The sequence below is a fragment of the Zootoca vivipara genome, chromosome 2 (genome assembly GCF_965207765.1).
Source record: "Zootoca vivipara chromosome 2, rZooViv2.hap1.1, whole genome shotgun sequence".
Lineage (NCBI taxonomy): Eukaryota > Metazoa > Chordata > Lepidosauria > Squamata > Lacertidae > Zootoca > Zootoca vivipara.
In genome coordinates, this window is record NC_142584.1 from 122,244,052 (window position 1) to 122,267,359 (window position 23,308).

At 58.3% G+C, this 23,308-nt stretch overlaps 3 protein-coding genes across 14 annotated transcripts; 2 read left to right on the top strand and 1 right to left on the bottom strand.

Moving 5' to 3' along the window:
* The first annotated feature begins 215 nt into the window (after positions 1 to 215).
* On the top strand, positions 216 to 2,649 carry CUTA (cutA divalent cation tolerance homolog). 4 transcript variants are annotated; one of them, XM_088664320.1, is made up of 7 exons: positions 216 to 246; positions 408 to 597; positions 735 to 892; positions 1,097 to 1,156; positions 1,728 to 1,773; positions 2,285 to 2,334; positions 2,446 to 2,649. In XM_088664320.1, the coding sequence occupies exons 2-7, from the start codon at positions 550 to 552 to the stop codon at positions 2,543 to 2,545; spliced, it is 462 nt and encodes a 153-aa protein (XP_088520446.1). In that variant the 5' UTR covers positions 216 to 246; positions 408 to 549; the 3' UTR covers positions 2,546 to 2,649. The 4 variants fall into 4 exon arrangements, with proteins under 4 accessions (XP_088520446.1, XP_088520447.1, XP_034957652.1 ...); XM_088664321.1 differs by having other exon boundaries at positions 408 to 481; XM_035101761.3 differs by lacking the exon at positions 408 to 597.
* Positions 2,650 to 3,304: 655 nt separating this feature from the next.
* On the bottom strand, positions 3,305 to 10,788 carry PHF1 (PHD finger protein 1). Of its 6 annotated transcripts, none has more exons than XM_060271091.2 (15): positions 10,667 to 10,788; positions 9,477 to 9,716; positions 9,298 to 9,379; positions 8,808 to 8,903; positions 8,632 to 8,717; positions 8,270 to 8,418; positions 8,004 to 8,099; positions 7,841 to 7,909; positions 7,133 to 7,256; positions 6,735 to 6,802; positions 6,496 to 6,627; positions 6,131 to 6,347; positions 5,923 to 6,026; positions 5,753 to 5,812; positions 3,305 to 4,082 (listed from the first exon to the last, which is right to left on the bottom strand). In XM_060271091.2, the coding sequence occupies exons 2-15, from the start codon at positions 9,699 to 9,701 to the stop codon at positions 3,746 to 3,748; spliced, it is 1,845 nt and encodes a 614-aa protein (XP_060127074.2). In that variant the 5' UTR covers positions 9,702 to 9,716; positions 10,667 to 10,788; the 3' UTR covers positions 3,305 to 3,745. The 6 variants fall into 6 exon arrangements, with proteins under 6 accessions (XP_060127074.2, XP_088520443.1, XP_088520444.1 ...); XM_088664317.1 differs by having other exon boundaries at positions 10,602 to 10,729; XM_088664318.1 differs by lacking the exon at positions 10,667 to 10,788 and adding an exon at positions 10,402 to 10,426.
* Positions 10,789 to 11,227: 439 nt separating this feature from the next.
* Positions 11,228 to 21,439, top strand: KIFC1 (kinesin family member C1). 4 transcript variants are annotated; one of them, XM_035101757.3, is made up of 17 exons: positions 11,228 to 11,463; positions 11,568 to 11,705; positions 12,226 to 12,343; positions 12,429 to 12,494; positions 13,546 to 13,587; positions 13,692 to 13,908; positions 13,992 to 14,190; positions 15,867 to 16,013; positions 16,100 to 16,231; positions 16,522 to 16,638; positions 17,436 to 17,609; positions 18,279 to 18,446; positions 19,783 to 19,921; positions 20,053 to 20,192; positions 20,498 to 20,571; positions 21,030 to 21,105; positions 21,315 to 21,439. In XM_035101757.3, exons 1-17 carry the CDS (start codon positions 11,446 to 11,448, stop codon positions 21,354 to 21,356), a joined length of 2,007 nt encoding a protein of 668 aa, XP_034957648.3. In that variant the 5' UTR covers positions 11,228 to 11,445; the 3' UTR covers positions 21,357 to 21,439. The 4 variants fall into 4 exon arrangements, with proteins under 4 accessions (XP_034957648.3, XP_034957649.3, XP_088520441.1 ...); XM_035101758.3 differs by having other exon boundaries at positions 13,549 to 13,587; XM_088664315.1 differs by having other exon boundaries at positions 11,228 to 11,284.
* The last annotated feature ends 1,869 nt before the right edge of the window (positions 21,440 to 23,308 follow it).

Here is a 23,308-nt window from a genome sequence, read left to right on the forward strand (position 1 = left end):
CATAATAATTTTTTTGGGGGGGGGGCATAATAATTTGGGGGGGGCAGTGCAAGAGACCGGGCAAGGGGGCGGGGGGGCGGACTGGGCATGCGCGCGCTTGCGCTTCACCGGCCGCATCCCTGCCTGGCGGATGCGTCGAAAACGACGTTGGTGGGCGGGGCCCGGCGGGGGGCGGTGACGTCAGAGGGCCGGAGGGAGAGCGGGGCGGGGCTCCTGCTCACGTGGCGCGGACGCGACGGAGAGCAGGTAGGGGGAGAGAGGGAGAGAGAGAGAGAGAGAGAGACGGGGAGGCCCCCCCCCGCAGCAACAGCAGCGCAGCCTCCCAAGCCCCCCCCAAAAGCAGAATCGGGGACCCCTTTGGAAAGAGCCCCCCAAGAAACCCTGATCCGCGCCCCCCTTCTTTGCAGGCGGGAGTTCCACCGGTGAAGGCGCCGCCCCCCCCGGTTGAGTGTCTGCCTGCGGGGGGCGGGGCTCCAGGCAGGTCGGAGCAGCAAGCATCCTTGGGGAGGGCTCGGGGAGACCCCCCCTTGTGCCCCCCACCCGCCCCCCATGCCAGGCAGGAGCAGCCGAGCGCAGATGGCCCGAGGCGCCTGCTGTGTAAGTAGCTGGAGTGGGGGGGGCACCAGACCCCCCATGCCCCCCATCACCACCTTCTAGGGGGCAGAAAGTGCAGGCCTTGGGGGGGCAATGGGGACCCTGCCACGCCCCCAAAGCCCCCCACTTTCCTCCCCCAGGTCCTTCTCCTGGCGCTGCTGATGCTCCCTCTGCTCCGGAGGGCCTCCCAATTCTTCTCCTCCATGGCCGCCTCCGCCGGGGGACCCTACGTCCCCGGGACCCTCTCCGCCGCCTTCGTCACCTGCCCCAACCAGACCGTCGCCAAGGAAATTGCCAGGTGAGCCCTGCCTGGGGCAGGGGGGTGGCGGGGTTGGGATGGATGACCTTCCGGGGTCCCTACCGACCCTGCTGTTCTAGTTGGAAAACAGGGCTGCCCTGGGACCTTCCTTCTGCCTCACCTCCCCCCCCCCCGGCGGATGGCAAGGGGAGGCTCTGCCAGGCCCTGAGGGTCTCTCTCTCTCTCCGTCTGCCCGCCCCACAGGGCCGTCGTGGAGAAGAAGCTGGCAGCCTGCGTCAACATCGTTCCCCAGATCACCTCCATGTGAGTGACGAGCGCCAACCCTCTGCCCTGGTGGGGTGGGCAACAGCTCAGGCGTGGGCCAATGTGGGGCTGCGAGGCGGCAGGGCACCCCAGAGAAGGGGTGCCGGGGGTTGGACTAGATGGCCTCTGGGGTCCCTTCCAGGATTCTGAGCCCTGAGGTGGGGCATGGGGATTTCCTTCCTGTGCAGTTTCATTTTGTTATTATATTTACATACATTATTATTAATATTATTATTATTATTTACATTTCAATTATTCCCACCAGGAGCTCCACAAGGGGGGGAGGGAGCTGGGCCTGGGGCCCTTTGCACCCTCTGCAAAAGGGCTCCCCCCACTTTGCTGGGGGGGGGCATCCCAGGCCACACCCCATTTTTATTTCATCCCATTTCTGCATGGGCCCCCCTTCCTTCCTGGGTGCCATATGTGGTTCTGCTGCCCCTCACAACAACCCTGCGAGGCAGGCCACGCCATGAGCCTCATGGCCAAGAAGGGGCTCCCAGGCTCCCTCGCCTGATGCTCTAACCACTGCACCACCGCTGCCTCCCCATCTCTCTGTCTCTCTCTCTTGCAGCTACGAGTGGAAGGGCAAGATTGAGGAAGACTCGGAAGTGCTGCTGGTGAGTTACTGGGCCCCGGGTCCCCCACCCCTTGCAGCCTCCGGCCCTTGCTGTCCCCCCTCCCTATAGGTCCACAAAGATAGTTCCTCTATTGCCTCAGGTGCTGGGAGGACATGGAGAATTGTAGGGTTGGAAGGGGCCCCCAAGGGTCATCCAGCCCAACCCCTGTAGCACAGAGTTGTGAGATGGCAGGGGCGCCCCATTCTTGGGAGGGGGCCTTCTGCTAACCCCTGCTCTCCCTATGCTCCACTGTGCTGGGGGGCAGGGAAGCCCCCCATTAAGGAAGGAGGGGCTGTGATGGGCATCTGGGAGGGATTTCTGGCCTGGCGCCCCACCCCACCCCCCATCCCCCGGCAGAGTTCGGTGCCCCACCAGGCCAGAAGCAGGCCAGAACACACTGGGAGGCTTTTCAGAGCATGCCCTCTAACCATTGCGCGTCACTTCCAGCACACACTGGGTGGGGGGTCAAAGAACGCTTTGCATTCAAATCCTGCCTCTCCCCCCCCAACAGATGATCAAGACGCGCAGCTCCCGTGCCTCGGCCCTCGCAGAGTTTGTCCGGTGAGTCACTTGGGGGGTGAGGATGGCCTGGGGGGGCGGCGGTGACACACATCGAAGGACCCTCCCTCCAGCCCCGCTAGAAGGTGACACCCCCTTTTCTGCCCCCTGCAGGTCGGTGCACCCTTACGAAGTGGCAGAGGTGATCGCCGTCCCCATCCAACAGGGGAACCCTCCCTACCTGCAGTGGGTCGAGGAGACCGTCCCAGAGTGAAGTGGAGGGGCTGGGGAGTGCCCCACGGCCAAGGAGGAGATTTGAGGAGGAGAGCAGAAATAAACACCTCTCAGCCCCTAGGGGCCTTGTGGGGAGAAAGCCAAGGTGGTGTGGTCTGAATCTGTCCCTGGGTAAGAGGATTTTTTTTGGGGGGGGTCCCGGGGGTCTCGAAAATGGACACACCAAACAGCTGTACCAAGAACAGGGTTTTGGGAATGATGCTAAGTCCCTCCTCCGTCAGCCCCCCAAAATGGGCTCTTGTCCAGGACCCAAGCAGGGCTTCCTGCCCCATAGCCCCTTGGTGGTGGTGGGGGAGCCAGCCAGTCGGGATCCTGGCCCCCTGGGCTCTGCCTCCGAAAGGAAGTCCTTCCTCGAGCAGCAGAGTTAAGCTGCGGAACTCCTTCCCACTGGAGGCAGCGATGGCGGGCACGCTCCGCCTCCCCAGGCGGCAGCAGCCAATTCTTCCCGAGCGCCAGTCGCTGGAAGACACAGGAGGAGAAAGATCTCCTCCTCGTGCCCGGATCATAGAACCACGGGCTGGCAGAGTTGGCGGGGACCCTAGGGGTCATCTAGTCCAACCCCCTGCGACACCCCAACGTGGGGCTCAAACCCGCAACCCTGAGATTCGGAGCCTCGCCCTCCTCTCCTGATCCAGCCACCCCAGCAGCGGGCTGCCTTTGGCCTGCTGATGGAGCTTCCAGGCCCAGGGGCAGTCTACCTCGAGTCCTTGGCTCCAGGAAGCAGCTGCAGGCGGCAAAGTCTTGCCCAGAAGCTCTTTTTATTCGGAAGTGCTTTGTACAACAGTCAGTCTAGCAGCAGCAGAAGCAGAACTACAGGCGCAAGGTGGGCGGCTGTGTGTGTTTTAGGGGGCAGCCAAGGGGGGGCGCTCTCTCTCTCTCTCTCTCTCCCACTCAGGCCTCTTTAAATAATACCTTTAACCAACAAACAGTAAAAAAATAAGCAGGGCTCAAACTCTTTTCGGGGTCCAAGACGACGATATGGGGGGGGAGCAGCAGCAGCAAGTAGAATAAACTTGGGGGTCTCCTGCCCCCCCAAAAGCAAGAGACGGCACAGTCCACATTCCTCAAGCAGGTAGGGGGAGCCACCCCACGGCCTGCCCCCCCCCCCAGAATTGCACTTTTTGCTCTCTCCTCGGCCAGGCACATTGGGGTCCTCTCTCGGTCCCGCTTTGGGCGCCCCCTAAAACATGCTGCCCCCGTTCCATTCCACCAGGTACTGCACGGTGCCCTCGGTGGTGACGCGGCGAGCCAGGATGCGCACAGCTTCCCCCCGCGCCAGCCGGCCCATGGGTCCAAAGTAGCCCGAGCTGGCGGGGCTGCCGGGGGCTGCGGAGAGGGCCGCAGGCGCCGGCGCAGCCTGCGGGGGCCGCTTGGGGGCAGGCGGCATGGAGTGGCGACGCAGGAGTGTCCGGGGTGCGGGGCAGTCATCCGCCGGAGAGTGCTCTGGGCTGCCCCGCTCCGCAGGGGTGGCGGACGTGGCGGCGTCACCGGCGTCGAGGGGGGCTCCGCTGCTGGTGCTGCAGAAGGGAAGGGAGGGAGGGGGTCAGTTGCTGCAGCCAAAGTCACCCCAAATTTCATCTTGCCCCCCGCTTGCCCTGGACAGCCAGGCCGGTGCTACAACTCCCAGCAGCCCTTGCAATGTGGGAAGCAGGAACTCGAGGGTCCCTGACAGACGGCAGTCCAACATCCGGGGAAGGAATCATAGAATCCTAGAGTTGGAAGAGACCCCAAGGGCCATCCAGTCCAACCCTCTGCCAAGCAGGAAACACCATCAAAGCTTTCTTGACATATGCCTGTCAAGCCTCTGCTTAAAGACCTCCAAAGAAGGAGACTCCACCACACTCCTTGGCAGCAAATTCCACTGCCGAACAGCTCTTACTGTCAGGAAGTTCTTCCTAATGTTTAGGTGGAATCTTCTTTCTTGAAGTTTGAATCCATTGCTCCGTGTCCGCTTCTCTGGAGCAGCAGAAAACAACCTTTCTCCCTCCTCCATATGACATCCTTTTATATATTTGAACATGGCTATCATATCACCCCTTAACCTTCTCTTCTCCAGGCTAAACATACCCAGCTCCCTAAGCCATTCCTCATAAGGCATCGTTTCCAGGCCTTTGACCATTTTGGTTGCCCTCTTCTGGACACGTTCCAGCTTGTCAGTATCCTTCTTGAACTGTGGTGCCCAGAACTGGACACAGTACTCCAGGTGAGGTCTGACCAGAGCAGAATACAGTGGTACTATTACTTCCCTAGATCTAGATGCTATACTCCTATTGATGCAGCCCAGAATTGCATTGGCTTTTTTAGCTGCTGCATCACACTGCTGACTCATGTCAAGTTTGTGGTCTACCAAGACTCCTAGATCCTTTTCACATGTACTGCTCTCTAGCCAGGTGTCTCCCATCCTGTATTTGTGCCTTTCATATTTTTTTTGCCCAAGTGTAGTACTTTACATTTCTCCTTGTTAAAATTCATCTTGTTTGCTTTGGCCCAGTTGTCTAATCTGTTAAGGTCATTCTGAAGTGTGATCCTGTCCTCTGGGGTATTAGCCACCCCTCCCAATTTGGTGTCATCTGCAAACTTGCTCAGGATGCCCTCAAGCCCATCATCCAAGTCATTGATAAAGATGTTGAACAAGACTGGGCCCAAGACAGAACCCTGTGGCACCCCACTAGTCACTACTCTCCAGGATGAGGAGGAGCCATTGATGAGCACCCTTTGGGTTCGGTCAGTAAGCCAGGAGAGGCACCCCCCTCTCGACCCCCCCCCTGCTGTACAGAGTGGGGTGGTCTCCTCTCTCCTCCTGCCTCCTCACAACAACCCTGTGAGGTAGGTTAGGCTGAGGGATGGCAACTGACTCCAAGGCCGGCTGAGTGGGGATTTGAACCCTGGTCTCTCCCAGGTCCTAGTCCAATGCTCTAACTGGACGAGGGTGGGGCTCACAGGGGCCGACCTGACCTGGCAGGAGAAAGCAAGTGGACCGGATGCCCCTTGCCCATTAATGAGGCCGGTCACCCCACAGGCTAGATAGCAGCCTCTTGGGGGGTTTCGAGCTGGCGCCTGCAGGGGGCTGGACTAGACCACCCGAGTGCTGGGCCAGCCTTTCCGTAGAGTGGTGGTAGGTCTCTTACACTTCCGTCCAACCCCCCCCCGGGGGGGAAAGTGGGGTGTATCCCTCCCTCCCGCTCACCTCAAGGTCCCTGCAGTGTTGGCCGAGGGATGGAAGGAGGCGAACATCCGGATCGGGGCGCTGCAGGATGGTGGGGGAGAGAGAGAGAGAGAGAGAGAGGCAGGCCGTCAGTGTGGGGGCGGGGAACGCCTCCCCCCGCCCCCTGCCGTGGGGCTGCCTTGCCCCCTCACCTGTCCTGGCAGCGGGCGTCGGTGCGGCGGAAGTTGTAGGAGCTGGAAGTGCCGCCGTAGCCGCCGTAGCTCTGGTTAGCGCTGACTGGGTTGTGCACCACCTCCTGGGGGGCGGACAGAGCGGAGGGCGGCTCTTGAGCGGGGACGGAGCAGGGGCCCCCTGGCCTGCCCCCCCGCCCCCACCTTTCCTGGCCCCCGGCCTGCCTACCTGAGTGAGGGCCCTCTCCAGGCGCTCCCTCTCCCGGGTGCTCCGCTGCTGCTGCTCCTCCTCCTGCTGCTGCTGCGCCCACTGCCCCCCGCTGCCACTCAGGGCTGGCGGGTGCCCCTTGCGCCGGCGCTGTGGCTGCTGCTGCCGCGGCTGCCCCCGTCGCCCGGCCCTCGGGCGCTCCGGCCCCTTCCCACGCCTGCCCTGCCCTGAAAGGAAGCTGTAAGAGACCCTCCTTATCTGCACGGCACGGAGGGGGGGTGTGCCGGAGGAGGGGGGGCTGGGGGGCCGCTGCCCCCTTTCCCCACCCCCTCGGGCTGGCTCCGCTCGGCTTCTGGCACTGGGGGTGGGGGAGATCCCCGGCTCACCTGCTGCCCGCGATGAAGGGGGTCCCGGGAGCATCCCCGGAGCCGTCATCCCCTTGGGGGGCGGGTGGGGGGACCCGGCAGTGCAGCCCAAACAGGCCCTTGCGCTTCTTGATTTCCTTCCCAGAGATGAACCTGCAGAGGAGGCAGGTGTGATGGGGCAGCTCTCGAACCCGGGCCCCTCTGGCCGCCTGCTTGGAGGGCACCCAGCAGCCCCCCAGGGGTCCCGCTACCCTCCTCACCTGTCCTTGTGTCCCGTCAGGGCGTTCAGCAGCTGGCTGTAGCGCTCCCCCTTCGGGGTGTCCGAGAGCTGCGGGGGAAAGGGACAACCTCAGGCCCCTGCCACCCCCTTCCCTGTCAGGGGAGGCGCAGGCCAGGGTGCCCCACCCTGAGGCCCCTTCTTCACAGGGGGGGGGAGGGGATCCCGCCTCCTGGCCCACACTGCCAATCCCTGACTCCCAAATTAAAGGGATCATCGACTTTTATCCTGCAATTCAAGAATGTTTTGCGCCCCACGGGACTCGAACTCGCAACCCTGAGATCCAGAGTCTCCTGCTATGGAGGGAGCAAAGGTGACCCCCCACCCACCCCGCTTTTCTCCTGCTGCCCCCGGGATCCCTCCCCCCCACCGGCCTCTCACCTCTCCCAGCAGGAGGCTGTCCCAGTTCTCGCTGGCGAAGGGCAGGATCTCGCGTTCAAAGTCAAAGTACTTCTTCTTGCAGCAGATGCTGAGGTGGTAGAGGATGAGGTGGGCCACGTCCACCCTGCAGGGGCACAGGTGGGAACCCCTCAGCGCAGCCAGCGCAGCCCCTTCTGCTGCCTGCCCCCCACTTCCTTGGGGAGCAGCTTCCTCCTGGAGCCTCCTGGCCCTTTAGGTGGCAGCTTCCTTCGCTCTGGCTAAGGTGCCAAAACCTCCTTTCCCATCCTGCTCTTTCTTTGCTTTTGAGATCGGCTGCTTAATTCTGACGGACTTATCTTAAGTTACCAAGCGGCGTCCCAATAATCCCAAGCAACGTATTTGGCAATCGAGCGATGAGCAGGAAACCATTAATTAAAGGGCCAAAGTAGATCAGGGCACTTTTGGTTTTTACACTCAAGATGTGGTGTTTTTTTTAAGGACCCACCTTCCTTTGGCTATCTTTGAACTGCTTTTATATGGAATCACAGTTGGCAGGGACCCCGAGGGTCATCTAGTCCAACCCGCAATGATGCAAGGACCTCCTGCCCAACGTGGACTGAGTCTCTGCCAATGCAACTATGGGCTGGGGCCAGGCAGGCCTCCCTGGGGAGAGAAGCTGGCTGCTGCATTGCTTGCTTGTGCTTGAGCCCCACTGCCCGCCCCACTCACCATCTCAGGGGGAGACGTCGGACGCTCTCCGGGCCTCCCGTGCAGACGCAGCACTCAAAGACGTAGAACCTGCCGGGAGGAGCCGGGGTGGGTGGGGGTTGAGTCACAAGATGCCTGCGCCCTCTGATCCACCCCCCTCCCCCTGCCAAGGGCTGCCCCTCACCTGTCCCCATAGAGCAGGGGCTTGCTGAGGCACTGGGTGCAGGCCTCGTGGAACCACTGGGCACAGCAGCGGCATTGCAGCATCTTCAGGTTCCACCTGCGGCAGAGGAAGAGAGGGGGCCAGTCAGGGGAGCTGCCCCCCTAAGACCACAGCCCCATCCGCAGAGGGGCAGGGACAGGGGGACACACAGGGGGCCCCGGTTCCAGAGGTGCCCTTCCTCCTCCCCACAAGCCCCTTGGCCCCCCTCTTCCGTGGGGCAGACTCACTCTCCGGGGCCCCCACAGTAGCAGTAGCATTGCTGCCGGTTGGCGAGGTGCTCAGCGTCCCACTCCAGGGCCTTCAGCTGGTAGGGCAGCACCAGCTTCATCCCCAGCATGGCCTTGGCGTAGGGTCCCTTCTTGAGGGCGCCGCCCCGCTGCGGAAGGAGAGAAAGCCGTGGGGCAGAGTCAGTGCGTGGGGCACGGAAGGGGGGCCCCACCCCAAGCAGGCTCTCGCCAGGTCTTCTTTCCACGCTGCAGCAGGCCGGTCTACTGCAGCGAGAGCCGTGGGGCAGAGCCAGCACGTGGGGCTGGGACAGAGGACCTTTGGGGGTCCCTTCCAACTGGGGGTCAGAGGAGGCCACTCTTACCTTGGTGGCCACAGCAAAGACACACTGCCGGCACGTCCAGGCCCCATCGCTCAGCACCCGGGGCAGGTGGCATTCCTGGTGGTAGGCTGCAGGGGGGAGGAGAGGAAGGAGGGTCATCAGTGGGGCACTGGGGGGGGCATCAGGGGCAGCTTGTGGGGCTCCTTCGGCGGACTTACCGTGGCTGCATTTCTCGCACCGCACCAGCCGGTTGTCTGGGCTCACGGCCTCTGAGTGGCACACGCAGCAGGACTGCTCCTCCCCAGGCACAGCCGCTAGGAGAGAAGGCAGTGGGGGGGGCGTGAGGGGCCAGTTCCTCCCCCCCCCAAGGGCCTCGGAACCGAGATAGAGTGCCCCTGGAGTTGGAGGCTCCATTGGGAAATAATAAGTGTCTGCTGGATGGGGCCAAGGGGGGCTCTCCTCTGATCCAGCCTCCTCACTGGGAACGCCCCCCCCCAAAGGGATATCTTGGCAGCCATCACTGCCTCCAGTGGGAGGCTGTTCCACAGGTGAACTCTGCATTGGGGTCATCCCCACAGAGTAAGAAGGGGTCGAGAGCCAGCCCTGCAGGGTGGGGAGATTGTGGGGGCAGGTGACCCCAAAGAGGAGGCCCAGGGTGGTGGTGGGGGTGTCACCCAGGGGGTGGGGGGTGGGGCATCTCCCACTGACCTGGGTTGATGTCCTTCCAGAGCACAAGGAACTGGGAGTCGTCCTCAAACTGCACCAGGCACACCTGCCGGAGGGGGTCCACCTGCAGGGGGGAGGGAGGGAGGGGGTGAGCAGAGACCCCCAGCGGGGGGGAGGAGACCCCCTTGAACCCCGAGGGGAGGGAGGGGGCAGCCACTGACCTTCTTGATGGTGCCCAGGTAGAGGAGGCCGTCGGTCCAGCGCGCCAGGACATCCTGGCCCTCCCAGAAGCGAGGCCAGCCGGGAGGGGCTGCGCCGGGACCCCCGGGCGAGGGGGGCGCCCCTCCGCTGCCGGCCGCCGGCCGCTTCCAGGGCCCCGAGGTCAGGCGGGCGCTCGTCCGGGTCAGCCGGGCCGAGGACGGGGGGGCGGGAGGCTCACTCGCCATCACATTGCGCCCCACCTGCGGGGGGGGGGGGAGAGAGACAGACGGGGGGTCAGGCTCCGCCCGCAGAGGGAGGGCCACCAAGAGTCTGCCCCCCACCCACCCACCCACCTGGGCGTGCTGGGGGGTCCCCGGCGGAGGAGTGGTGGGGGGTGCGGGAGGCGCCCCCCATTGCAGGCTCGGCTTGGGGGGTCCCTCCCCCGGAGGAGGCTGCGCCCCTCTTGGCGGCCCCTCGCCCCTTACCCGCTGGGGGTGGGGGTCCCTCCCCGGTGGGCTGGGGGGTCTCAGGGGCGGCGGAGCGGGACCCTCTGCGGCTCCATCCTCCCGCGGAGCGCCAGTGACGCAGCAGCCGGAGCGGGGGGCCGCGAGGGGGGATGCCGAGGGCCGGCCCCCGAGCCCCCCCAGCGCCCCCACCCGGACACCGGCACGCCCCCGCCGGCCTTGGGGGGGCGCCAGGCGGTGGGGAGGGGAAAGACCCCCCAGGACGCGGGGAGGGGGCAGCCCGCGCCTCCCCCTCGCGCTGCACGCCCCGCCCCCCTGAGCTCCCAGACGGGCCCTGGGCAGCGCCTGGGGGTCCCGCCTGCCTCCCCCCCCCATGCCGGGACCCCCTCCAAGGGGATCGCCCCGTTGCAGCGGGGCTCCCCTCCCTGCTTCCCAGAATCGAAGGGGGGGGAAGCTGGCCAGGGGCCTTGTGTGCCCCCACCTGCTTCAGGCTCCGAACCCGCTTCGTGACACCCCCCCCCTAAGATGACAGTCTGATAAATTAGAAGCCCTGAGGGGGAGGGCGAGAGAAAAGGGGGCGAGAGAAGATAGAGGAAACCTTGGCAGGGTCACGAGGGGTCATTTTTGACATTGGGGGTCCCTCCCCTCCAGGCCCCGCCCCTCGACCCCCCTCCGCCCCACCTGCGCAGAGGGGCAGGCGGGTGTTTAACTGGGGAAGCTGCTCCCCCTCGCGCAGGCGGCTGCACCTGTGGAATAGCTGCCTGTTGCTAAGCAGCGCTCCGCCGGCCTCCCCTTGGGCTCCCCTTCTGTTTGTGTGTGTGTGTGTGTTTCTCTCTCTCTCTCTCTCTCTCTTTCTACATTGATCTCTCTCTCCCTAGAGATCTATCTGGCCCCGCCCCTCCACAGGCCCCGCCCCCTGCGGCGCAGGCCCCGCCCCCGCCAGCCCGGTTCCTGCGCGCCGCGCGGGACCGTTGCCATGACGGGGCGGGGCCTGGCTGCGGCACGCGCGCGCGCACTCACACCAACGCTTCTTCCGGCGGAGGCGGTCTCGGGCTCCTTTTTTTGGCGGCGCGCGTGCGCAGTGCGTCGTCCGCTGTGGCCGCGCACGAAGGGGCGGAGCTGGCGCGAGGTGATACGGTGACGCGACTGGGCCGTTGGCGTAAGACGAAGAGGGCGGTGCCGGCGCGTGCGACGGGCGGCCGCGGATTGGTCTCCTCCTCTCGCCCGCCTCGCCATTGGCTGTCGGGGCGGCGCCGCGGGGGAAGACGGGAGCTGCCCGTTTGAATCCTTACGGCGGTTGGATCGGAGAGGGAAAAGGGCGGCGAGGAGGAGCAGCAGCAAAAGGGGCGCCGAGCGCCGCGCCGGTGAGGCCTCTGGGCATGGGCAGAGGGTCCCCTTTCTCAGGCCTTCATTTGGCCCCCGGGAGCAGGAGGCTGGACTAGCTGGGCCTCCGCTGACTTCCTTGGGCCTCCCGCTTCGACGGCTGAAGGGCTTTGCTTCCGCCCGAAGGCCGTGCCTGGAGCCGATGGATGGTCCACCTCCCGTGAGTCGCTTCCGGGGGGTCAGGGGGCTTCTCTCTCTCTCTCTCTCCTGCCTGCCTGCCTGCCATTGTGATTCCTGCCTCGCAACCCTCCGTTTCTCTCTCAGTTGCCACTCCGGGAGCAGAAGATGAACTCCGAGGGGAAAAGTTCCGTGCTGCCCAAAGGCCCCTCCCGGCTCCCTGTGTCTGGACTTCGCCTCAAGCGCCCGGCCAGCGATGAGAATGAGCCCCCCAAGGTGGAGCGGGTGAGTTCTCAAGCCCCTCCCTTCTGCTGCACAAAATCCAGCAGAGAGGGACGTTGAATAGAATCAGGGAGGTGGTCAGGGACCCCTGCAGGTCATCCAGCCTGACCCTTAGGGAGCTGGGTATGTTTAGCCTGGAGAAGAGAAGGTGAAGGGGTGATATGATAGCCATGTTCAAATATATGAAAGGATGTCATATGGAGGAGGGAGAAAGATTGTTTTCTGCTGCTCCAGAGAAGCGGACACGGAGCAATGGATTCAAACTTCAAGAAAGGAGATTCCACCTCAACATTAGGAAGAACTTCCTGACAGTAAGAGCTGTTCGGCAGTGGAATTTGCTGCCAAGGAGTGTGGTGGAGTCTCCTTCTTTGGAGGTCTTTAAGCAGAGGCTTGACAGGCATATGTCAAGAATGCTTTGATGGTGTTTCCTGCTTGGCAGGGGGTTGGACTGGATGGCCCTTGTGGTCTCTTCCAACTCTATGATTCTATGAATAACAAACAGTTGCCCTTTCCTTCCTCCCAGAAACGGGCTCGGGGTCCCCTGGAGCCTACCAAGCGGGCAGGACCTGTGACAGCAGCAGCCCCCTCCTTGCTGAAGCCTCCGCCAGCGGCCCCTGGGCTCCGAAGCCACCGCCAGGCCGGTAAGCTCTGGTCAGTGTGGGGAGGGGAAGGGGCAGAACCTGGAGAGCCCTTCTGGACTTTGCAGTAACGCAGCTTTCTTGGCAGGTGGGCGCCGCCGCTCCAGCACTCGGACACGGGGGACTGCGGGTCTAGCAGGGCCTTCCGTCACAGGTAGGCCTTGGGCTGCAGAAGTGTTAAGGGTGCCATATTATACCTGTCAGGAATTGATCTTTTAGAGGACCAGCACCCATCCTGTTATTTTTTTTTTTTAATATTATAAATATTGTATTGATTTCCATTACAGTGGTACCTTGGTTCTCAAACGGCTTAGTTGTCGAACAAATTGGGTCCTGAACGCGCAAACCCGGAAGTAAGTGTTCTGGTTTGCGAACACTTTTCAGACGCTGAACATCCGACACGGCTTCCAAATGAGTGTAGGAAGCTCCCGCAGCCAATCGGAAGCCGTGCCTTGGTTTGCGAATGGAGTCCTGGACTCCTGGAATGGATGAAGTTCGAGAACCAAGCCACCCCTGTATACAAAAACAATGGTAGTGCATAGTTAACCTATGGAACTTCCTCCCACAGGAGGTAGTGAACTTGGATGGCTTCACAAGAGGATTAAACAAATGCACGCCAGAGAGGGCAATCCATGGAGGGAGCAATGCTTCTGGATACCTGTTGCTCGAAGCCACAAAGGGGGAGAGGGCTCTTGGGCTTGAATCCTGGTTTCCCACAGGAAACTGTTTGGCCATTGTGAGAACAGGATGCTGGACTAGACAGGCCCCCTTGGGCCTGATCCAGTTATGCTGTTACAAAATTAGGTAGCTATCTTTGCTGGACTGTCTTCACCCGCTGAAGCCATTTTACTTTTGGCAAGCCAGGATTCAGGTGTGTAGAATGTGGGTCCCCTTGTAACCCTGCACCTGGTGCCCCTTCAACTTGTGTGCATTCAGTGTATGAAACAATATAAAAAGTTTGGAGAGGGGCTGGGGTTCCAGGAAAAATGCTCTGGCAATCCCACCCACCGTTCAACCCAGTGTGTTTCAGCTATACACTATTTTGGTTTTAGGCACAATCCGTGGAATGGAACCCCCACATATGTTGCGAAGTATTGTTATTTTTCACAATCAATTGGGGTGTAGATTTCAGGAACCAATGGAGGGGAGAGGGGTCCCCCTTGGGAACCCTTTCACTGCTTCATATCTCATTCCTCCTTTCCCAGCAGGATCCCGTCGGATGGTGGTTGCGGCAGCCCCTAAGCCAGGTGAGGCCAAGAGAAAGGAGGGAGGTGGCCCCCCTCCTTTGCCATCCTTGAGCCGCCCCTGGGACCTTCACACTGTCCTCTCTCTATCCCTCTCCCCTTGGCAGCCGCTGCTCCTGCCAGTGCTGGCGGGGGTGAGAAGAAGCGGGCCCCCTGGGACTTGAAGGGGCAAGTGAGCGACCTGCGGGCCAAAGTGGGGACCTACAAGGAGAAGGCCCAGGGGCTAGCCGGGGAGAATGAGGCCCTGAGGCAGCGGCTGAACCAGCTGGAGGGGGAGCTGAAGCAGGCGACAGGCCTCAGCCAGCAGCTGGAGGGGCAGAACAGGTGAGTGAGCGGCAGCCTGAGAAGGGCATGGCGGGCTCCTCCTGCTGCAGGATCCGACCTCTGACCTACCCTCTCTTTTGCAGTGCCTTGGCCTTGGAGCTGCAGACCTCCCGAGCGCAGGCCACAGAGAGCCTGCAGATGGTGGAGGAGCTGGTGGAGCAGGAGCGGCGGCTGCAGGAGACTGTCCAGAGCCAGAGCCAGACAATCCGGGAGTTGGAAACCGCTGGCCGCAAGGCCAGGGAGGCCAAGGAGGATTTGGCTGCCCAGCTGGAGACCAGAGAGGTGAGCGGGGGGCTGGGGGTACTTCCACCTACCCTTCAATGGAGAGACTGTCGGCCTCCGTGAGGTGCTGGGAATCCCAAGGTGAGGTGAGGAATCCTAGGGACCAGCCAACATCTAGTTGTGGTTCCTGCATTGCAGTCGGTTGGATTAGATGTCCCTTAGAGACCCTTCTGATTCTACAATGCCAGGATCAATATCTAAGTTTTAAAAAAAATTCAGCATAGGTAAAGGTAAAGGGACCCCTGACCATTAGGTCCAGTCGTGACCGACTCTGGGGTTGCGCGCTCATCTCGCATTATTGGCCGAGGGAGCCAGGGTATAGCTTCCAGGTCATATGGCCAGCATGACAAAGCCGCTTCTGGCAAACCAGAGCAGCACATGGAAACGCCGTTGACCTTCCCGCTGTAGCGGTTCCTATTTATCTACTTGCGTTTTGACGTGCTTTCAAACTGCTAGGTTGGCAGGAGCTGGGACCAAGCAACGGGAGCTCACCCCGTCACAGGGATTCGAACCGCCGACCTTCTGGTCAGCAAGCCCTAGGCTCAGTGGTTTAACCACAGCGCCACCTGGGTCCCTGATACAATAAAAGCCAAACTAGTTAAAAAAGGATAATTAGAAATAGTAATAGTAATAATAATAATACCTTTATTGTCAATGTACAACTTGTGCACAATGAAATTAACCGAGCCCCCCCCCCCCAAAAAAACACTCAATCTCATTGCACTCTGTGTGCTTGTCACACAACACACCAACCCCGAAAGTCAGTTGCACTATATTATTTTCCGTTCAGCAGCCTAACAGCCCACGGGTAGAAAATGTTTTTTAGCCTGTAGGTACGACTGATCATTCTTCTATATTCCCTGCCCGAGGGTAGAATATTAAAGAGGTGCTGGCCGGGGTGTGAATCGTCCCAGATAATTTTTCTCGCTCTCCTAAGGCAATGATCCCTTGCGATGTCGTCTCGCGGACTCAGGGAACAGCCCATGATATCGTGCTGTATTTCCCACCCTCTGTAGAGATTTTCTGTCCGTGGCTGTCAAGCCAGCATGCCACAGGGAGGTAGATGTAGCAGGCCCAATCCTCCCTGTTTGTGGCCGATCCATCGGGAAGTCTTTAATCCAGTCATAGATGGTAGAAGAAATAATAATAATAATAATTTATTACTTATACCCCACCCATCTGGCTGGGTTTCCCCAGCCACTCTGGGCTGCTTCCAACAGAAAAATAAAACACCGTAACCTATTAAACATTAAAAGTCTCCCTGAACAGGGCTGCCTTTGGATGCCTTCTAAAAGTCTGGTAGTTGTTGTCCTCTTTGACATCTGTTGGGAGGGCGTTCCACAGGGCAGGTGCCACCACCGAGAAGGCCCTCTGCCTAGTTCCCTGCAACTTGGCTTCTCGCAAGAAAGGTCTGGTTCCATCAGCTTTTTGATAAGAATGTCCGGGAGGATGGTATGAAAAGCCGAGCTATATCAATAAACAACATAGGAATACAATACAGGAAAAAGCGATAAAAGGTGGGAAGATAAGAAGGAAAGAAAGAAAATGAATAAAAATCACAATAAGAGTGATAATCACAATAAAACCTCCCTGAAGGAGCCTGTGGCGCTCCTGGATCTGTTGCCTGGCTTCAAGGTGGCCCACCCCTCACTGCCCCTGGGGTTTCTCTGATGCAGGCGGAGTTGCGCCAGGCGCAGGAGAGCCTGGCCCAGCGGGCGCAGGAGAATGAGGTGCTGGCCGCACGCAAGGCTCAGCTGGAGCAGAAGCTGCACGAGTCGGAGATGGAGCGGCGCTTCCTGCACAACGCCGTCCAGGAGCTGAAGGTGGGCCGGTGGTGGTGGTGTGGGGGGGGCTGGTGCTGGGGGTCCCTTGGTGGGGCTGGGTGCTGACGAGTCCCCGCTCCCTCCAGGGCAACATCCGTGTCTTCTGCCGCGTGCGCCCCCTGCTGAGCAGCGAGAAAGAGGCACAGAAGCATGGAATGAGCCACTTGCGCTTCCCGGCGGACGACAGTAAAAGCCTCGTCTTATCCAAGGTGGAGGAGGTCAGTGTCGGGGGGGGCACATCCTGTGGGGAAGGGGGGGCACAAGTCTTGGCAACGGGGTGGCTAAACCACAGGAGCAGGAGAGTGTGTGTGTGTGTGTGAGAGAGAGAGAGACCATTGTGGCCCCTGGAGAGCTGGCCAAGGGGGAATGCGGCCCCTGTTACCGCTCAGTCAGTAGAGCATGAGACTCATCATCTTAGGGTTGTGGGTTCAAGTCTTGCCTTGGGGAGGGTGGACTAGCTGAGGCTTGAGGGTCCTTCCAACTCTGCAATTCTTTGAACCTCTGCCAGTCCCACGTTGGCCGGGAGCGCAAAGAGGACATTGTCTACGAGTTCAACTTTGACCAGGTCTTCCCTCCGTCCAGCTCCCAGGAGGAGGTCTTTGAGGAGATCTCTCTGCTTGTGCAGGTAAGGAAAATTAACAAAGGAAATGAATTTTATTCCGTGAACCACCCTGTGATCTTTTAATGAAGAGCAGCACATAAATAAAATAAAAAAATATATAAAATAAATATATTACGGGGGTAGGGAGGCTTTTAATGTTTAATAGATTATTTTATTTCATTTTTCTGTTGTAAACCGCCCAGAGTGGCTGGGGAAACCCAGCCAGATGGACGGGGTATAAATAATAAATTAATATTATTTATAAATTATAAATTATTATTATTATAGTAGGGGGGCCAGTTCTTCTAGTTCAGGCACCCCCAAACTGTGGCCCTCCAGATGTTTTGGCCTACAACTCCCATGATCCCTACCGGTAGCCAACAGGACCAGTGGTTAGGGATGATGGGAATTGTAGTCCAAAACATCTGGAGGGCCGAAGTTTGGGGATGCCTGTTCTAGTTTGTTATTATGTATGTTGAGTATGATACAGTTGTATCTTGGTTCTCGAACGCCTTGACACTCGTACGGTTTGGCTCCTGAACGCTGAAAACCTGGAATTAAGTGTAATTTCCAAACATTCTTTGGCAGCCAATCAGAAGCCGCGCCCTTAGTTTTTGAATGATTCTGGGAGTCAAAGGGACTCCTGGAACGGATTCAGTTTGACACCCAAGGTACCACTGTATTATGATGAAGATTACCCTGTCGATTTGGCTGAAGGATGGTATGGAAATGTAATATAGGGCGGCTGTCCCCCTCCGGGGACAGGAGAGCAGGTAGGGCCTGGTGGACGCCAGCTTGATGGCTTCCCTTCCTCCCCGCAGTCGGCCTTGGACGGCTACCACGTCTGCATCTTTGCCTACGGGCAGACGGGGAGCGGCAAGACGTACACCATGGAGGGCCCCGACTGCCGGGACCCTTCCGCGGCTGGCATGATCCCCCGCGCAGTCCAGCAGATCTTCAAGAAAGCCCGGGAGATGGAGGCCAAAGGCTGGAAGGTGGGCAGAGGGAAACCGGTGGCAGGGGTTCAAAGGGGGTGGAGGGGTGAGGAAGCCGCAGGAGACGCCCGCTGCATTCACTCGCCGCGCTGCCATTCCCACCCAGGGTGGTTTAACTCTGGGAACCACTCTCAGCACTTGGGGAGGGAGGGGGCTGCCTCTTTCACACACCCCCACCCGCCCCACAGGATGGTTTCCTTCCCAGCAGGGCCTCTCCTGCCTTAGATCCCTTGGCTGGCGAGACCTCCAGTGTTTTTCTGCAAGGCTTTCCATTCAGTTGCAGACGATCCCCTGAACCCCGAAAGGGTGGCATGTCTGAACTCCTAGGCCCTGAGACTCACCTTTGGAGCCAGGCCAGCTTGGAATAACCATGCCAGTTGGTCATAGAATCTTAGAGTTGGAAGAGACCACAAGGGCCATCCAGTCCAACCCCCTGCCAAGCAGGAAACACCATCAAAGCATTCTTGACATATGCCTGTCAAGCCTCTGCTTAAAGACCTCCAAAGAAGGAGACTCCACCACACTCCTTGGCAGCAAATTCCACTGTCGAACAGCTCTTACTGTCAGGAAGTCTCCGAGTCTGAGCTGGGAGCGATGTGCCGGCTGGGCCCGCACCTCCCCAGCCGCCTTCCCTGGTCTGATCCTGCCCCTCTGCCTGTCTCCTTCCAGTACCATTTTACCGCCAACTTCCTGGAGATCTACAACGAGTCTCTGCGGGACCTGCTGGTGTTGCGCCCTGAGCGGGGCTCTGAGCTGGAGATCCGGAGAGTGAGCCAGTGCACGGAGGAACTGCACGTCCCCAACCTCTGCTACGTCCCCGTTGTTTCAGAGGAGGAGGTACTGCGGTTGGGGGGGTTGGGCTAGATGACCCTTGGGGTCCCCTTCCAACACTGCTATTCTACAGCTCTGTGCACTGTGTCAGGCCACCAGTCTGCTTGCAAGGGGTGGAGGAGAGGCAGACGCCAGAGGACCAGCCCCATTGTGACGACCCATTTTAGGGCCTTGGTCTGGGGACAAGGCAGCCAGAGTGTGTCTGCATCCAAAGCCTCTGAGGGGGGAGGAGCAGAGTGAGGAATATGGGGTTGGGCTAGATGACCCTGGGGGCTCCCCTCCAACTTTGCAATTCTCCGATTCTTCTCAGGGCTTTTCTCTGAGAGCCAGCCTGCCTTTCTGGAGAGTTCAGATCCCCTGGGTCTTGGCCCCTCGGCTCCTTATGGCTTTTCTGCCTGCCCTCGAGTTCCAAGAGGAACATCTCCCCGCCATGCGCCCCTTTCAATTTGCAGGCAATGTTAGAAACTCCAATATAGAAGCTAGGCGCCAAGCAGCTCCTTAAACCAAGGTTACACTCGCCAAAACGGATTGATTCTCAGTTATACATCTGGTTAGTTCAGATGACCACCTTGAGCTGGGATTGGGGCAGTCCACATATATATTGGCCTAGTCCAACTTCTTTTTCTTAACGGTCCATTCATAATATAAGAATATTCTTCACAACTGTGAGTGGGGCAGTAAGTGAAGTCAAGTGACCACAATTAACTGACATTGCTCACTGCTTCTGCTCAGGCTGCAGAGAGAAAGCCTTTTTTAGAACAGAATAATAATTTATTGGCCAAGTACTAATATACCGTACTTGGAATTCAAAAGCATCAATTATTCGGCGATCAGTTATATTCGGTAATGTTCTGTAAATTCTTCCAAAGAGTAGCTGAGTCCCTGTTGAGAATTGATTCTGAATCGTAGGTTTGTTTTCCCACTTTATAATCTCCTTTGTCAGTGCATTCCTAGCTGGGAATTCCTTTCCTGTAAGCCTCCTCTTTAGCATATTGGAGTTTCTTGAGTTTTATTGATTAATAAGGTGCAGTTCATCCATTTTGATTCCTGATATTCTTTCCGATTGTGCAGCTAAAATATAACGGATAGAATCCTACAGGATGAGGTACTAGTGTGTGGAAACAGTATAGATCCAAGGATTCCAAGGCTTGCACCTCTAGGTGGTGACGCCAAACGTCATCCTGTCAACTGGGCATCTCAGTCTGGTCGCAGTAGCCAATAGCCAGGTGGAAAATGTGCCTGGCTAGCTTCTTCACCCTGTTTGCCAGGTGTTGGCTAGGGCCGCTAGATGACCCTCAGGGTCCCTTCCGACTCTGCTTCCATTCTCTGCTTGCCCCTTCAGGTGCTGAAGCTGCTTCAGAGGGCCAAAGCCCACCGCTCGGTGGCCAAGACCAATCTCAATGAGCGCTCCTCCCGCAGCCACAGCCTCTTCCAGCTGCGCATCGAGGGCCACAACGCCAACCGGGAGCTGCACACCTCCTGTGAGTGCCAGGCGGGGAAGAGGGTAGCCGGCCCCACCATCCCCCCTCTTCTAGGCCAGGCACTCTGCCCCTGGTCCCCTCAGTGGGAGACGGGGGCACCCACCCTCATCCCTCCTTTGTCCCCCTGGCAGCTGTGCTGAGCTTGGTGGACCTGGCTGGCAGCGAGCGCCTGGACAAGTCCCTCTCCACAGGTGACCGCCTCAAGGAGACCCAGGCCATCAACAGCAGCCTCTCCAACCTGGGCCTGGTCATCACCGCCCTCAGCAACAAGGTAGGCGGGAGAGGGGGGGTCGCTTGTGCCTCCGGGTGGGAGAGTCCCAGCCAGCAGTGGGGCAGCCCTTCACAGCCCCCCACCTGCAGTGCACTGGTCTTCTGCGAGGGTGCTGTCTCAGGGGTGGGGTGCCCACCTGTTGGGGGCTCTTGGTGGTCCCTTCCCTCTACAATTCTATAAGAAATGGGACAGTCTCACGATGCTGGCGGAAGCGGCCTGCCCTGAGTGGGGAGGAGGGGCCCCCAAACATTTCCCCTTCCTGCACCCATTCTTGTCCGCCTCCTTTGCCCCCCCCCCCCTCGCAGGAGGCCCATGTGCCCTACCGGAACAGCAAGCTGACCTACCTCCTCCAGAACTCCTTAGGTGGCAATTCCAAGATGTGAGTCGGCAAGGTGGGAGAGCGGGAGGGAGTTTATGGACCCCCCCCCTTTCATGCATTGTCTGCGCTATACTGCCAGGGACACAGTAGGTTGGGCTCCAGAGAAGCGGACACGGAGCAATGGATTCAATCTACAAGAAAGAAGATTCCACCTAAACATTGGGAAGAACTTCCTGACAGTAAGAGCTGTTTGGCAGTGGAATTTGCTGCCAAGGAGTGTGGTGGAGTCTCCTTCTTTGTAAGTCTTTAAGCAGAGGCTTGACAGGCATATGTCAAGAATGCTTTGATGGCGTTTCCTGCTTGGCAGGGGGTTGGACTGGATGGCCCTTGTGGTCTCTTCCAACTCTAGGATTCTATGACCCCTTTCAACCCAAAATTCTCTGACAGTGGTGCCATGCATACCCCTTGGGGCACCCTCTGTCTCTCCTCACCGTCTCCTCCTGCCTCCCCCCCCCCAGGCTGATGTTCGTTAACATCTCGCCCTCGGAGGAGAACTTTGCCGAGTCCCTCAATTCCCTTCGATTTGCCCGAAAGGTAAGTGGCTGCAGCGTACGGTTGCGGGTGGTTCTTTTTCTTGGCTGCTTGCAGAATCTCCTCTGCTGAAGGTCCGCCCTGACTGACCGCAGCTGGAACGGAGGAGGTGGCGGCGGCGGCGGCAGCAGTAGCAGCTGTGGGCTGCCTGCTTCTTTGAGGATCAAGCACCAGTTTCTGGCCCCCCAAATCTGCCCGGTCTTGCCTTGCAGGTGAATGAATGCGTCATCGGCACGGCATCGAACAGGAAGTGAGGGCGGCGGAGGCGGCTGGTCTTGACCCCATTCTTACTATTTTTATACTTACTTTGTAATAAATGTTTATATTTCTTCTTCCACTGCTGATTTGGGCGTTTTCTGCTTTCTTCCTGCGTGCCCAGGCTTCTTTCTCTTCGGGGTAAGGGGAATGAGTGGCTTGAGCTTGAGTTTGGCCCTCCTGGAAAGGATCCTGGGGCAACAGGAGGACTTTAACTGTGGCTGCAGCAGGAAAGCATTGGGAGCCTTGTAGGTCAGAGGAGGCTTCAACAACTCTCAGCAGCCAACTCTTGCATTATATGGCTTTGCCAGCAAGGCCGAAACATGCAGAAATGGCCCGCCAGGAAAGATGGGCTACTCTTGTAGAACTCCTTCCTCCAAAGCACCTCGCCAAAGACTCCTGAGCAGGCTATTATGTTCCAATGTTCAAAGAGATGGAAATTTAGCTGCCTTTCAGAGAAGGAAAACATGCTGGTTGTGTCAAAGCTTGTTTGCGAGCTGTGGGGATTATCTGTACTTAACCTGAAGCGAACTTTCCCATTGAAAGTAATGGAAAGTGGATTAATCCGTTCCAGACGGGTCCGCGGAGTACTTAAACGGAAAATACTCCAACCGAGGTGTACTTAAACCGAGGTATGACTGTACAAACACAGAGTCCAAGGCCAGGAAGAAGAAGAAGACTGCTTTTGCTTCTAAGGACATGTAAGGATGGCGCCGGGAGAGCCACCCTGGGGAGAGCATCTCACAAATGGGGAGCCACTGCAGAAAAGGCCCTGTCTTGTGTGGCCGTTTTCTGGCCCACTTTCAGAGGATGTTGACAGAGGGGCCACTGTCTAAGTTAAGAAGATAGGTGACTGGTGGGCTTTCCCTAGGTCTGGCCCTTGTAGTGTCCTGTACAGAGTATTTTAAACAATTTATGGGAGAAGGAAAGACCCAGGTCTCCCGCTAGCATAGGTCTCCCATATGAATCATAGAATCATAGAGTTGGAAGAGACCACAAGGGCCATCCAGTCCAATCCCCTGCCAAGCAGGAAACACCATCAAAGCATTCCTGACAGATGGCTGTCAAGCCTCTGCTTAAAGACCTCCAAAGAAGGAGACTCCACCACACTCCTTGGCAGCAAATTCCACTGCCGAACAGCTCTTACTGTCAGGAAGTTCTTCCTAATGTTTAGGTGGAATTTTCTTTCTTGTAGTTTGAATCCATTGCTCCGTGTCCGCTTCTCTGGAGCAGCAGAAAACAACCTTTCTCCCTCCTCTATATGACATCCTTTTATATATTTGAACATGGTTATCATATCACCCCTTAACCTTCTCTTCTCCAGGCTAAACATACCCAGCTCCCTAAGCCGTTCCTCATAAGGCATTGTTTCCAGGCCTTTGACCATTTTGGTTGCCCTCTTCTGGACACGTTCCAGCTTGTCAGTATCCTTCTTGAACTGTGGTGCCCAGAACTGGACACAGTACTCCAGGTGAGGTCTGACCAGAGCAGAATACAGTGGTACTATTACTTCCCTAGATCTAGATGCTATACTCCTATTGATGCAGCCCAGAATTGCATTGGCTTTTTTAGCTGCTGCATCACACTGCTGACTCATGTCAAGTTTGTGGTCTACCAAGACTCCTAGATCCTTTTCACATGTACTGCTCTCAGGCCAGGTGTCTCCCATCCTGTATTTGTGCCTTTCATTTTTTTTGCCCAAGTCTGTCTGGATTTCAAATACGAAATTGACGTCTGGGTGGGACATCTGGTGTTACTAGCTGCCTGCCATATAAAAATACAATTAGTTCATACAGTGGTACCTCTACTTACAAAGTTAATGCGTTCCGAACACACATTTGTAAGTCGGAAAAAGTCGAATCCCATAGGAATGCATTGGGAGAAAAAATCTGTAAGTAGAAGTAACCCTATCTAAAAATTCGTAAGTAGAAAAAATCCTATCTAAACCGCA